Below are 13919 nucleotides of genomic sequence, written 5' to 3'. Positions count from 1 at the left end.
CCTGTAAAATTGGGTGTTTCCACTGACAGCTCGATCAGCCGCGGCCAGACGTTTACAGTTTTTCTGGCTCACTTTGCTATCTGCTACCAGACGCGGCCAACCCTCTCACAAAGGAAATACGCCATTTTCAGCAGTGGAGGCGTGTGCTTGATTTTGTAGACCGACAGGAAATAGAGACACACATCAGCTATGTCGGAAGATAGACTGTCAGGTGGCGTGTGGGATCACAAAGAAATGAAGGTTTTATTAGCAGCATGGAGTGATGTCGACATACAAAAACAGCTAAGAAATATCCGAGTATATGAAAAAATAGTTCTTTCCGAGCATGGATTTAACAGAACACCGGTGCAGTGCCGCGAGAAGATAAAAAAAACTTCAGACTGAGTACCAAAAAATTAAAAACAGTAACAACCGGAGTGGGAACAGTGGAAAAACCTTCCCATTTTTGAACAAATGGACAGTGTTTTAGGTTGTCGTCCTGTGAACGATCTACAGGGTCTTTCGTACAACAGCTCTGCAGAGACCATCAGTGTGGAAGACAAAAAAGATCCTGTCTGTCGAGCAACAGGTAAGGTTACATATCATTCATAAATTGTAATTTACTGTAAAGCCTTGTACACCAGAGTAATATAGAGACATACGAGACAAACTGGAGAGGTTAAAATTGTGTTAGTGTGGTATGGTTATGTGATTACATGTCGCTCAGTGGAGAGGAAAAAATCCCTTCCTAGAACGGGAAAACCTCTGGTGGCCCCGGCGGGCAGGTAGCCCCCACTCCAGGCATGCTAGCTAGTGTTTGATGGTTATTGCTATGTCAGTAGGAGAGGAACGGATGTATGAATCAACTGCTGCAGAGGACCAGCGCCCCATGCTTCTCGACAGGAAGGAGATCAATGTTGGCTCTGGCTACGGAAGTAGCTGCTCAATCCGAAATGATTGGGGAGAAAGTCGGTTCTGGAGATGACAGTGGCGAGACCATCCTATGTGTTAGTTAATATGGGATTGATCAGCGGTTTGCTACCATCATGTTTGCTTGGAATGGAAAAGGTGAACTCACATTCAAAGATTTGGGTTTCACAACTCCAGTCATTCTTCTAATAGTGGAACTCCTTAACTCATAATCAAGACAGATTTCTAGTCTCATCTCTCACCGTGTATTAATGTTTGTAGTATTTGAAAGGAGCAGACATACAGGTAGATTGCTGAGGAAGTGGAAATGGCTTCCACAATCTGAGTATTGGAGGCAAGCTGGAACGTTGGAAGCTCTGGAGGAGGACGTTGTAAATAAACTAAATTAAACTAAAGCAACTTTTGCATTCTGAAATAGTGAGCAGATCTGTAGAGGAAGCTGTAGAGGAAGTGGACCTGATGTTGAGAAACCCACAATAAATAAATAAATATTCAGATTAAGTTTTCCTTTTTTCCCTACGTATATACAGGCTGATTTTATTTTTATGTAGGTATATTGTATTTAAAAAAAAACATAATAGAATTTTCATCCCTGTGACTTAACACACTGTTTCAGTCTTCCTCCGTGATTTAATGCTTGTTTGAATAAAATGTTGTCTGTACATGTTGAACTCTTGCTAATGTTGCATTATGTGAACATAAATGAGTAAATACACGCACAAACATATTACTTACCACACGTGTGTTGCGGTGGCAAATGAAATCATCATCACTGTCTTCTGAAGTAGATCAATCAACACGTCGTCTTTTTGGATCAGTGACCTGGGTTTTTATTACGCTGTCTACAACAGTGTAAAGCACATAGAAAAAAATAGCCACAAAAGTCCTTTCCACATCAGCCTCCATTGCTCGTAGAGCTGTTTTATGTCTGTGCTTTTTCAAAAAGGGAACACAATACTATCCCACAATCCCTCTGGCAGGGAAAGAACTTCTGACAATGGCCAGGTTTGCAAAAAGTTCAGGAACGGGGACTGGGCCGGCCTGGCCCAGCCGCGCCGGCAGTGGAAACAATTCAGTCCAATATAAACTGCAGAATAACAGCTGCTGGGTGGGTCAACTGGGGATTCTCTTTGAACTGTGTACCCTGCAGTGGCATACTTTTTATTACACATTGTGGCAAAGTGGCTGCTGATTGAAAACAGATGCAGAGGTGATGCAGTGCAGAAATAATCACAAGCCAGGAAACTATAATCCGTTTTGGAAAAGGGGTCTTTATTTTGTAATTCCCGGTCTGGCGACCAAACAATAAACCTCTGGCAATACACACCAATGTGTAAAACACAGAGGTAACAAATAATAAGCGGGTTGCTGTCCAAATAATAAGCAAACATTGTCCGCCCCACAATAATAGAGTACATAGTCACCAGTCCAGGTGCGTGCAGTAGTGCTCGTGGTGGGTGATAACAATTAGAAAGTGACTGTGGTGTAGTGTTGTTCTGAGTAGTGCTGGCCCAAGGCGACTGCTCTGGATATGTGTTAGCCGTCTAGTGATTTACAAAACAAAAGACAATTACTCACGAATACTTTTCTCTTTGTTAGGTTTCTCCCAGTCCTTCCAGTTTCACTCTTTTAAAACCAAACAAAGGAGTAGATTGTGATTCTCCGTCCCCTCTTATGCTATCACGCATGACCCCTTGGTAAACGAGTGCAGCTGTCTCTACAATCTGCAGTTGTCTCTACAATCTGCGGAGTCTCGCCTTCTTCCAGACTGACCGACTTCCCGGCCCTGGGAAAGAACTGTCAGGCCAGCCCGTCCAAAGAACTCTACTTTCACTGCTTAGCGCCCTCACAGGCCGGGAGGGAGATTTACAACCAAGATTCATTATATTTCTGTCACACACATTTATTCAGAATGCAAGGTTAAGTCATTTTGTTTTTCAAAAACATCTGCCATAAATTACTGTCTTCTATCAAAACCACAGACTTTGACAGTGTTGCATCAATGTGTGAACACAAAGGTAAACACTGTTGAAAGATAGATGCTGTATTTCTAATATTTAAGATGATAAATACCAGAAATTAAACTAAGAATTGCTTTTGCATCATGTATGTTAAAAAAAATTCTAATAAGAATAAACTCAATAGCATTTCATTACAGTATCAAAGTGGGATTGCTTCCAGTTCCATCTGTAGTCTACAATCCAATCTGCAACCCATGTGAGCGGGCAAAGATTCTCTATCTTCCAATATTTTCCTGATAGTATAATTTCCCTGATTGTATAATTCATTGAGCCCTCCGTTTTGCCTTATGCTTTTTTCTGTAATCCAGTGGCTGACAATTGAGATTGGTTTCCTCTTGATTTACTGATATGAAAACACTTTTATGTCAGTCCCAGTGGTAGATTGAAACATGGTATAAGACAAAACAAGGGCAAAATTGTTGTCCAGTAAAAATGTACATCAATGATACAGTGATCTTTTTCACACATTCATTGTACTTCATTTCCCTTTCATGATGCTCCCCGGGTTGCTTTGTTTTTGTTAGTCAAAAATAAAAGTTCTAGTTCTTGTTATTCAAGGATGTCCTGTTGTGTTTCACAGGGTGGAACCATTCCATAGATGGAAAGGTTTATTTTCTGTCCAAGAGCGAGTATAAAAAGCAATCATTCAAAAAGTCATCGGCAAACAAGCCCTCAGCTGTTATGGGTGGAGAAACATTTCAGAAGCTTTGTATCCTACATGACTAATGTAATTTGTAACTGTGCTGTACCGAGTGAGTTATTGAACAGTACTATACCTGACTTTAATTTTACCACTCATCTATTTTCAAACTAGAATATAAAGTGCACCCTACAAATTGTAGAAGCATTACAGCATGCTATGCACAGGATGCATGCTATACAAAAAAGCATCTCTTTATAACAAGTATAAAGTTTAACCTTAACTGATACATTGAGAAAACAGTATAAATAAACACAGTTTAAAGTATGATGGTATTATTCGTAGCTTTGCCCCTCTGCACATTTTACATGGGGTGCATGGTATACAGTAAAATGGTTGTGTGTTATACCAAGGATGTTAAAGGAAACTGCTCAGTCATGCATGTAACACGCAAGGTGCGTCTTATAATGTGAAGATTACAGTACTCCTCGTAGCAGTCAGTATCAGACTCTTAACTGCATCTGATCTCCCTACTCGCTACAATAATGTTTTTTTTATCATTTCTATTCCTTCATGTCTGATCATTCTTGGCATTGCATGTTAAGAAAAGGTTTACAGTAGTATCTGTCTTACCTTTGATACTGTTCAATATATATATATATATATATATATATATATATATATATATATATATATATATGACACTTACAGGGCTCATTATTTAAAGGGTGATTCAGCCCAAATACAGTTTAAATGTCCTAGTTTGCTTGCCAACAAGTAGCATTCAATCTTATGCACATTGAACACTAGAGAACATGACAAATGCTGCTTGTTGTGTCAGCCATGTTTCAGTGTGCAGACTAAGTATATTTCTCCCTTAAAAGGTACAGAAATGTGCAGCAGTTCTTGATTACTGTCCCCCGAGATTTAAGGTAATTAGAGAGATAGTATTTATAGATGATATTTTGCATGCATGCATGTCTCACTCCGTAACAGCTCACCACAGAGCCTTGTAACATCATCAGACAGAAGGTACATGTTTCATGATTTTGCATTGAAGAGAGCTTTTGTTGAAACTAATATTAAGCATTGAGAAGTATTGGCTTGCAGCTAAAATTAAATAACTTGTGCATGAACTTTTTTAGTTGATTCTATTGAAAGGTATAGGGATTCTTTACAGTAATGGTTTTATTAAAATATATCTACCATATAATTTAAAGGGAGATATTGCAAAATTCTGTTTAGTATATTAACCTATTCTTTACTACCTAGAAAAGGTAGAGTTACTGTTTTATCGTGTTTGTTGCTAATTTAAATTGGGTAAACCCTTATACAAGTTTTCAAGGGTGAAATGTGGCAAAAAGTATAGCAGAGTGAAGGAAAGGTTTATAAAAACCTAGTGAAAGCATAGTCAACCATGATAAAACATAGTAATACATAGTAGAACTATGGAGAAAGCGTGTTCAGCTGCAAACTGTCTGCATACACTATACACTATGGTAAACTTTCATAAGGGAAGGCCAATCAATTTCAGAAAAGCAGCTAGTCAACAAAAATGTTTTTTTTTTTCATTTGCACATTAGATTTGGCACATTTAATATTTGTATTTGCTCTGCATGTTACTAGAATACAAATATGTGACAATGTGGTGTTGTATGTGTTTAAATATCCATAGTATTTGGTTTTTACAGTAGTGTATATTAAACATTAATTGTTAGACCAACATTTTAAAATCTTATAGCAGCTCAAGTTTGCAAAAGGACATAATTACAGAAAATCTTTAGCTGTGAGCTTACAGTCTTAAAAACAGAAACTTCTGTTCACGTTTATTGCAGAAAGTTGATTATGCTTGGATGATTTACACTGTAATTAGAGTTGAGTTCCTAGGAAGTAGACTTAAACAGACAAATGGTTGCTAATTTGAGATCGTGTTTGATTGCATCGTTAATTGATATTAAATATATAATAAATGAATAATGACCAAAAAAGATCACACTTTATTATAAGGTGCACTTTTTAGTTTGACTGTTAACAACTATCTTACTGACAAGTTAACACATGTTGTCCATTTTGTGTTAACAGCGAGTTAATTAAGCGACGATCTGTTTTTAATTGTAGTGTACGCGGAGGTAAACAGTTCAAATTCTATGATTTTTTTTTACCTCCTAGTTTACAGCACTTAAAATCAGATCATTTACTGAGTATAAAAAGTAAAAGTAAACAGATAATGTTTTAAGGTATTTTTCTAGAGAGTAAATGGTGTATTATAGCAGTGATTTGTTTTTAAGTGCAGTGAACTTGGAGGTAACTATTGCTGATTCTAAAATAAGTATTATAATGCAGAATCCGTACCTCCTTGTGCACTACATTTAAAAACAAATGATCTTATAGTAAAAAAAAAACCTGGTGCCTTAAAAGTGACTTTAACAAATGTAACCCGATTTCATTGTCATGATCGACTTGGAGTTGTTTGCTGAACTGTTTTAGTGGTGTATATAGCAACCTCATAACTTTCATCCACCAATTAGAAAACATTCCTGGGCACTGCCATATGGAAACAAACAAAAAATCACAATAAAACCCTGATTAATGGGCATAACTTTGGTAAAGTGCCCCTTTAAAATAAAGCATGACCAAAACATATACGTAGGAAATTGTGTGTATTTCATATGTAATTACACTGTTATTAATGGAGCTTACAATAAAGAGTTACAGTTTTGCCTCATGGTGAGATACAGCCAACTCTTCAAAGCAGGATAAGGATGGCATGGCTCTGAGTGGCAATGAAGGTTCAGCTCACTCAATCAACATTCTTGACAAGGTGGAATTAGCAGCCTGTTGGTTTTGGCACCACTCATTCCTTGGCTTTGACCACTACAAGCCTTAAATAGTGTATCAGTTCCACCCAGAGGTCCCAGAAGATCCATGGAATGTGGATTAGCTGTTTGCTTTCATTCCACTCCCTGGTCTCCAATGTCTCATTCCATTGTGTCCAATGCAACTGCTCTCAAAAAGAACCTAATATACCGTTTTCACCAGTCAGAATGCTGAATTACTACCAGGTGGTACCCTTGGGTTGAGTACATTATATTGTAAGGATTTCCATTTGTTCTAAATCAGTATACAGTATGCACACTGTCCTACAAGCATATGCAGGGTACACTCAATAATACACACTAGTGAGAAGCACATATCTCCCTTTTTCTTTTTTCTTGTCAGCTTGTACATCAGAAACATGAGTGCTGAGCGTTTTGACTGTCACTATTGCAAGACCTCTCTACTGGGCAAACAATATATCTTAAGAGAGGAAACCCAGTACTGCACCAAGTGCTATGAGAACCTGTTTGCCAACTGCTGTGAAGACTGTGGGAAGCCAATCGGGTGCAACTGCAAGGTAGGCTTGTGAAGGTTCATTATTATTTACCATCATATTAACAACCAGCAAGGGCTTTGAACAATACATGCAATCATTGCAATTCTTTAATACAAATATCATTCATTGGTTTACTTACAGTTACAGTTTAACCTCCTCAGTGTTTAAAGGTATGGATGAACTACACTGCCTGTCCAGTTTATTAGGCCTTGTCTTGATCATGTGATGCAACATATGATCCTGGCCGCACTGTAAAGCTGTGGGAGAAGCACAATTTTCAACAGTCTACCAGAAGTGGGAGAAAGTCAGAGGCATGCTAGTAGTGGGTGCATGTTGAGCAGTTACTGTATGCTGGTAAGCTGCTTATCGGTGCATCAGCAATTGTGAAACAAAGGGAAAGTAGCTGCCAGGAGAGTCAGCTGTGACCACAGAGGCTTGTCAAGTCTGAACTATGAATGACTGAATTAATTAACATCCCTCAAGACTCCTTCTTGTGGAGTCTATGCCACATCATGCCAAGGCTGTGATAGGGGCAAATAGAAGCCCAACCTGATAGTAGTTACTGGTCCTAATAAAGTAGCCAGGCAGTGTACAAACATGAATATCCATCTTAAAGGGTACTTAAGGACCTTTTTATTTTATTGTGTTACATGTTCCCAAGTGTTACAACTGTTTACGTAAGGTGCGTGTATTGTTTAATTTTTTTAAATTTTTTTTTACATTTTGACCACTTTTTTAAACTTTTAAATTGCATTCCCTGCCTCAAGATGGCTTACCATGTACCCACATGGACCTCTCAGAACTACATTTCCCATCATCCTCCTGCTCAAATATGTAACTGAGATGGATTTACCAGTGACCAGGAGGATGATTCGAAATGTAGTTCTGAGAGGTCCATGCGGGTACATGGGAAGCCATCTTGAGGCAGGGAATGCAATTTAAATGTTTAAAAAAGTGGTCAAAATGTAAAAAAACCAAAACAATACACGCACCTTACGTAAACAGTTGTTGCAACATGTAACACAATAAAATAAAAAGGTCCTTATGTACCCTTTAATGCATTTTTGCAAATACTGCTAACATCCTTTATCAACAATTGTGCACATTCTTCCAGTACAGTACACTTCAAACTTTTGACCCTTTGTCGTCCTAAAGGATCTGTCATACAAGGACCGCCACTGGCACGAACAGTGCTTCAAGTGTGCTCAGTGCAGCAAGGCTTTAGTGGAAAAGCTCTTTGCTGCCAAGGATGAGCTCCTTCTTTGCACAGATTGCTATTCTCAAGAGTACTCCTCCAAATGCTTTACCTGCAAGAAGACCATCATGCCAGGTAAGCAATGCATATGAGTTGATATCATTTTAGTTTAATTTAGTTTATTTACTTTGTGCCAGCAGGGCCAGCACAGGTACATTACTATTATTATTATTATTATTATTATATTATTTTTATTATTTAAAGAACAATGATTTGATGAATTTCTGTAGTTTCTCTTTGTTTCTCATATTCATTTAAAATGTTTATATCACTATAAGTTTTTGTTTTCATTTTTCTCCCTCCTCATACAGTATGTACATCAAAATAATTTGAAATCTGGATGTCATTTTAACAATTGTTGTAAACTTCTGTAGTTTAAACATCTGCGGTAGTTTGATCCCTGTTTCGAAATGGTTTTATTAAAGCCAGTTTAGAATTTATTGATTCACCATGGCAACAAAAACTGCCTCTCGTATCAAGCTTTTGAAAACATAAAGCATCATGACTTTAAAACAGCATGTTGTTATGTTTTTTAAAACCTAAACAGTTTAACAGTTGTTATATTAATAATGCATCTCAAGGTTCAGTTGACTTATTCAAGGTCTTGTGATTTATAATGTCTCCTAAACCTTGTTCAAACAGTAACCTTGCAGCCCAACTATTCTAAATCTATATATTTTCCCCCTTTTTTTAGGTTCCCGCAAAATGGAGTACAGGGGAAATTCTTGGCATGAAACCTGCTTCTTGTGTCATCGCTGTCAGCAGCCAATAGGAACCAAGTCTTTTATTCCGAAAGATAATGGTTACTTTTGTGTGCCATGCTTTGAGAAGCAGTTTGCTTACCAGTGCAACTCCTGTAAAAAAGTACACATCTTTTTATATATTTGTTTAAAAAATATTTTTAATAAAGTAATATAGATTACATTAGCATATAGATTACATTAGAAGAGCACCTGGAAGCCTGAACACAAGTACTAATCCCTTATCTGCACTCCCTTAAGGATTTCGCTCCACATTGGAAATGAGGATAGGCAGACTTACATGGGCATTTGATGTCTCAGAGTAGTCTGAAGAAAACACCTGGAAACCTAGAGCCAGTGCTGAGTGATGTCACAGAACAGATTTATAAAAAAGCAAGGCTTTGATATTAGGGTCATATTGTCTTAAAAACAAAATGAATAACATAATGTTAATCTTTAAGTGAGGTTCGGGGGGTGGGAGCTAGGGCTCTTCTAACTTTCTGCTCCTGTCAATCATCATCTACTACCTACCGATGGAAACCCAGTACCTGCTACTTCTTATGCCGACCTCTACCCAGCAACCAGACCTTCTGTCCCGGCGCTACGGCGATTAAAATGCCCCCGCCAGCAGGCACTGCCTCCGGAACAGCTATTTTACAAGGATTGGCCACTCTCCAAACTCTTAAAAACCCTGCATGATAACAATATCAACATCCCGGCTGGAAGCGATTGTATGGCGCTGTCCAATATTTACTGTACTTCATATCTGCTGCACCCATGTTCCCTCCTTCTCGCAGGCGTGCTTCACCAATTATTCCTGCAGCTCAGCCCGCCCAGAGTCCCAGGACAGGCAGCTGCCACCGCCCTCCCTCTCCAGTTAGGATCGTCGCCTCCTCTCACAGCACAGTGGTTCAGCAATGTGGAGACGCAATCGAAACAGATCCAATCCTTCAGCTTCACAACAGCATTTTCGAGGATGTGAAATCCCTCATTCATTCCATCGCTGCTTCAATTTCTGCAATAAACACACTGCTCAACCACATGGCCAAATGGGTTGCTGCCAACTCTGCAGCAATCGCCATTCCTCCAGGTCCAGCATTCGTCTCCGTCCTGGCCACTGTCTCTTCCGGTTCAGCACTTCTGGTCCCTGCAGCTGATGTCCCCACCTACTACAACCTGGCAACAGCAGCCCTCAGCAAGCTCCCGTTGTCTGGCTCCTCATCTCAGGCATCAGATCATTGAAGGCAAGGATATAAATCTAGTTTCAATTCTCATTGCTAATTCTGAATGTCTAGATCACCGTACAGTCGACTGCGGGGACCTCACTGTCACACTCAAGTCCAGCGACCCCCGGCTGCTCAAAAATCTTACCCTGGGGGAATTTGTGCTGTCTTTCTCTGTGTATCTGGACATATTATGCACTGCCTACTCTCATCGCCGCTTGGAGCTCGATTACTATCTATTTTATATTACAGATCTAGGAGTCAGATACCGAGGCATGATGTTTTATGAACACCACAAAGCTTTTGCAGCAAAAGCAGCTTCCATATTATCGTCAGACAACATCATCATCAACTGGGCTGCCTCCGATTCCGATCTGTTCAATAGAGGGGGGTTAATGGCAAATGCATGTGGAGTCTGCGCTTCTTCTGCCCCACTTCAGGGATAGGATAGCGACTCCATTTGCAGCTCCACATGCAGGCCACGCATCAGCTCCACCTTCTTCTTTCAGCAACACAGATAAATGGGTCGTAACATCAGATTTGCTGGTTCCTACATGGCTTCAGTTCTCGCTCCATCCACAAGGTCATCTTACACCACAGGCTGGAACTGCTATTCAGCCTTCTGTGCTCAAAATCGGATTTTTCCTATTCTGTTCAATCAAGACTAGATCCTAGCTTTCATCTCTCACGCAAGGGACTCTCTCCATCTGGCTCTAGGCACAATTTAATCATACATCAGTGGGATCCAGTATCACTATCGTTCATCGGCAGTTTCTTCCCCCATCTTGGTATCTATCCCGGCAGTCCATCCTACACTGCGAGGAATCATCAAAAGCATAGCCCCAGCTTCCCGTAGGAAACCCCTCCTCCCATCAGACCCGCTGTTCATGGATTCTTCCCATTCAGTTGTATCGAGACATTGGTTTTCTTCCCACCTGGCCTCCATGATCTTGAAGGCAGGCCTCCTGCCCCAGTTCTACACCCCTCGCTCCTTCAGGATCAGGGCAGCAACATCGGCAGCTAAGGCGAGAATCAACCAGCATCTCATTAAGGTGCTGGTCCTCTTCACCAGTTGACTTGTACATTCGCTCTTCCATTTCTGACATTTCCACACCTCAACAAAGTATTGCTAGCTTGCCCGGAGTGGGGGCTATCTCTTCGCTGGGACAACCAGAGGTTTCCTCTCCACTGAACAAGAGATATAGGTATAGTTATGCATACACATAATCCATACATCTATCTAACCCTCTTTTATTGTTGTCTTGCATGTTTTTCCTATGTGTTGACACATGGCCTTTTTTCTTTGTTGTCGCACGGTTTTGGGGAACTTCTATGGAGCCAGGGGTTCTTCTTTTGGGGTCAGACTACGCCACCTCTGCCTTCGGATCATACGAGTCAGCAGGGACACCCGGCCACACCTATCCTTTCGCAGCTCATGTACTATTACTTAACTTAAATCAGAGGCTCAGTTCTCTCTCTTTCTATTTCCGCTTGGGCCTTAGCCTGCTATGTGTTTAGTGCTTAATGTCCAAACTAACCTTCTACTTTCCACCTGTTTGAGCGACTCTCCAATAGCCAGGGAAACTGCTTTTCTGTCCTTTCATTTTCAGGTTTGCATCCGCTACCTATTCCATCCTTGAGGATTCATGTTTGCATCCGCTACCTATTCCATCCTCGAAGGATTCAGGTTTGCATCCGCTACCTGTTCCATCCTCGAAGGATCCAGGTTTGCATCCGCTACCTGTTCCATCCTCGAAGGATTCAGGTTTGCATCCGCTACCTGTTCCATCCTCGAAGGATTCAGGTTTGCATCCGCTACCTATTCCATCCTCGAAGGATTCAGGTTTGCATCCGCTACCTGTTCCATCCTCGAAGGATCCAGGTTTGCATCCGCTACCTGTTCCATCCTCGAAGGATTCAGGTTTGCATCCGCTACCTATTCCATCCTCGAAGGATTCAGGTTTGCATCCGCTACCTATTCCATCCTCGAAGGATTCAGGTTTGCATCCGCTACCTATTCCATCCTCGAAGGATCCAGGTTTGCATCCGCTACCTGTTCCATCCTCGAAGGATTCAGGTTTGCATCCGCTACCTGTTCCATCCTCGAAGGATTCAGGTTTGCATCCGCTACCTATTCCATCCTCGAAGGATTCAGGTTTGCATCCGCTACCTGTTCCATCCTCGAAGGATTCAGATTTGCATCCGCTACCTATTCCATCCTCGAAGGATTCAGGTTTGCATCCGCTACCTATTCCATCCTCGAAGGATTCAGGTTTGCATCCGCTATCTATTCCATCCTCGAAGGATTCAGGTTTGCATCCATTACCTGTTCTATCCTCTGGGATGCTGTGCACGGTCTTGGAGGCCACGCCTCTCCGCAAGACAGCCCTTTTTTATTTCTCTAGAGGTCTCTCCTCTACCAACCCAATCTATGATCTAACAAGCTATTCTTATAGCCTGGGCTCCCACCCTGTGAATTGATAATGACAAGGACATGTTAAGGTAAGGTATCAGCAAATCCTATTTTGTCCCATTCTGAAGTACTTTTTTTATTTTTAGGCCATAACAACTGGTGGGGTGACTTACCATGACAAGCCCTGGCACAGGGAGTGCTTCCTGTGTACTGGGTGTAAGAAGCAGCTGGCAGGGCAGCGCTTTACCTCCAGAGATGAGTTTTCTTACTGCCTGGATTGCTTCAGCAGCCTCTATGCAAAGAAGTGTGTGGGCTGCACCAAGCCCATCACAAGTACGCCTGTTACCTTTTTAAAAACGTGTTTTTGTGTAGTTACTGAGATCCGAGATGTTACCCAGAAAAACTGGTGACTGGTGAAAATTTACCCACATTTGGAATAACAAATGAGTATCTATCCCGAGAAAAACAAGATATTTAGTAAGTAAGCAGAGGAGGGTAAGCCAGCAGCATTTGCAGAGGTAATCTAGAATGCAGTATGTATAATTTGGAAAGAAATGTTAGAAAGCTTAATCGCCCTCGGTCCACCTTACTTATTAATGTATTTATTATGTCAGTAATGGTAAATACTACAAATAATAACCTTTTTCCTATTACATGTATTATTAAAAATGCATTATGAGTTACTGGCCTTAAAATAAAGAATTGAATAAATAATTGAATTTCACACTTTTCCCTGATCTTAGAAAAACAAGCCGGGCTGGGAAGTGCAAGCATACGATAGGGAAAGAATCACTTGTTTCACTGGTTCAGCTTGTAACCCTTCTGTTAATCCCTTCATGTTGTTAGCAGGCCTGGCTGGCGTGAAGTACATCTCGTTTGAAGAGCGGCAGTGGCACACCGAGTGCTTCACCTGTATGAAGTGCTCCGTGTCTCTGGTTGGACGAGGATTCCTCACGCACCGGGATGATACCCTGTGCACAGATTGTGGACGAGAGAAATAGATGCAGAAGTCTAGATCTTTTTCCAGAAGGGTTTATTGAGTGATGTAGTCTTGGTTATGCAACATATGGACTAAACTTTAACTTGTGTGCTAATTTTTTTTTTTTTTTTGTAGAATGTGCACTTTCAAACTAGGACAATGTCAAAATCTTGTGTTTTCAAAAGAGTATAACTCACTGAAATCACAGAGAATATGTACCAAAAAGCAGTGTATCATATTACAGTAATTGTGTTTGTTTTGCAGCCAGTCCATACAAATGTACCAAAATGCATATTTTATTTTGCAGCTATTCTAGTGAATGAGCTTCTCCCACAATATATATATATATATATATATATATATATA

General features: G+C 40.4%; 1 protein-coding gene across 2 annotated transcripts; it reads left to right on the top strand.

Moving 5' to 3' along the window:
- Window positions 1-4565: 4565 nt before the first annotated feature.
- On the top strand, window positions 4566-13907 carry LOC117411089 (four and a half LIM domains protein 2-like). Of its 2 annotated transcripts, none has more exons than XM_034018176.2 (6): window positions 4566-4602; window positions 6790-6964; window positions 8099-8273; window positions 8893-9062; window positions 12721-12907; window positions 13424-13907. In XM_034018176.2, the coding sequence occupies exons 2-6, from the start codon at window positions 6806-6808 to the stop codon at window positions 13573-13575; spliced, it is 843 nt and encodes a 280-aa protein (XP_033874067.1). In that variant the 5' UTR covers window positions 4566-4602; window positions 6790-6805; the 3' UTR covers window positions 13576-13907. The 2 variants fall into 2 exon arrangements, with proteins under 2 accessions (XP_033874067.1, XP_058881820.1); XM_059025837.1 differs by having other exon boundaries at window positions 13421-13907.
- Window positions 13908-13919: the final 12 nt, after the last annotated feature.

The sequence above is a fragment of the Acipenser ruthenus genome, chromosome 6 (genome assembly GCF_902713425.1).
Source record: "Acipenser ruthenus chromosome 6, fAciRut3.2 maternal haplotype, whole genome shotgun sequence".
In the NCBI taxonomy this organism is placed as follows: Eukaryota; Metazoa; Chordata; class Actinopteri; order Acipenseriformes; family Acipenseridae; genus Acipenser; species Acipenser ruthenus.
Note: the sequence above shows the minus strand (reverse complement) of the source record. Positions and strands in the feature narration are given on the sequence as shown.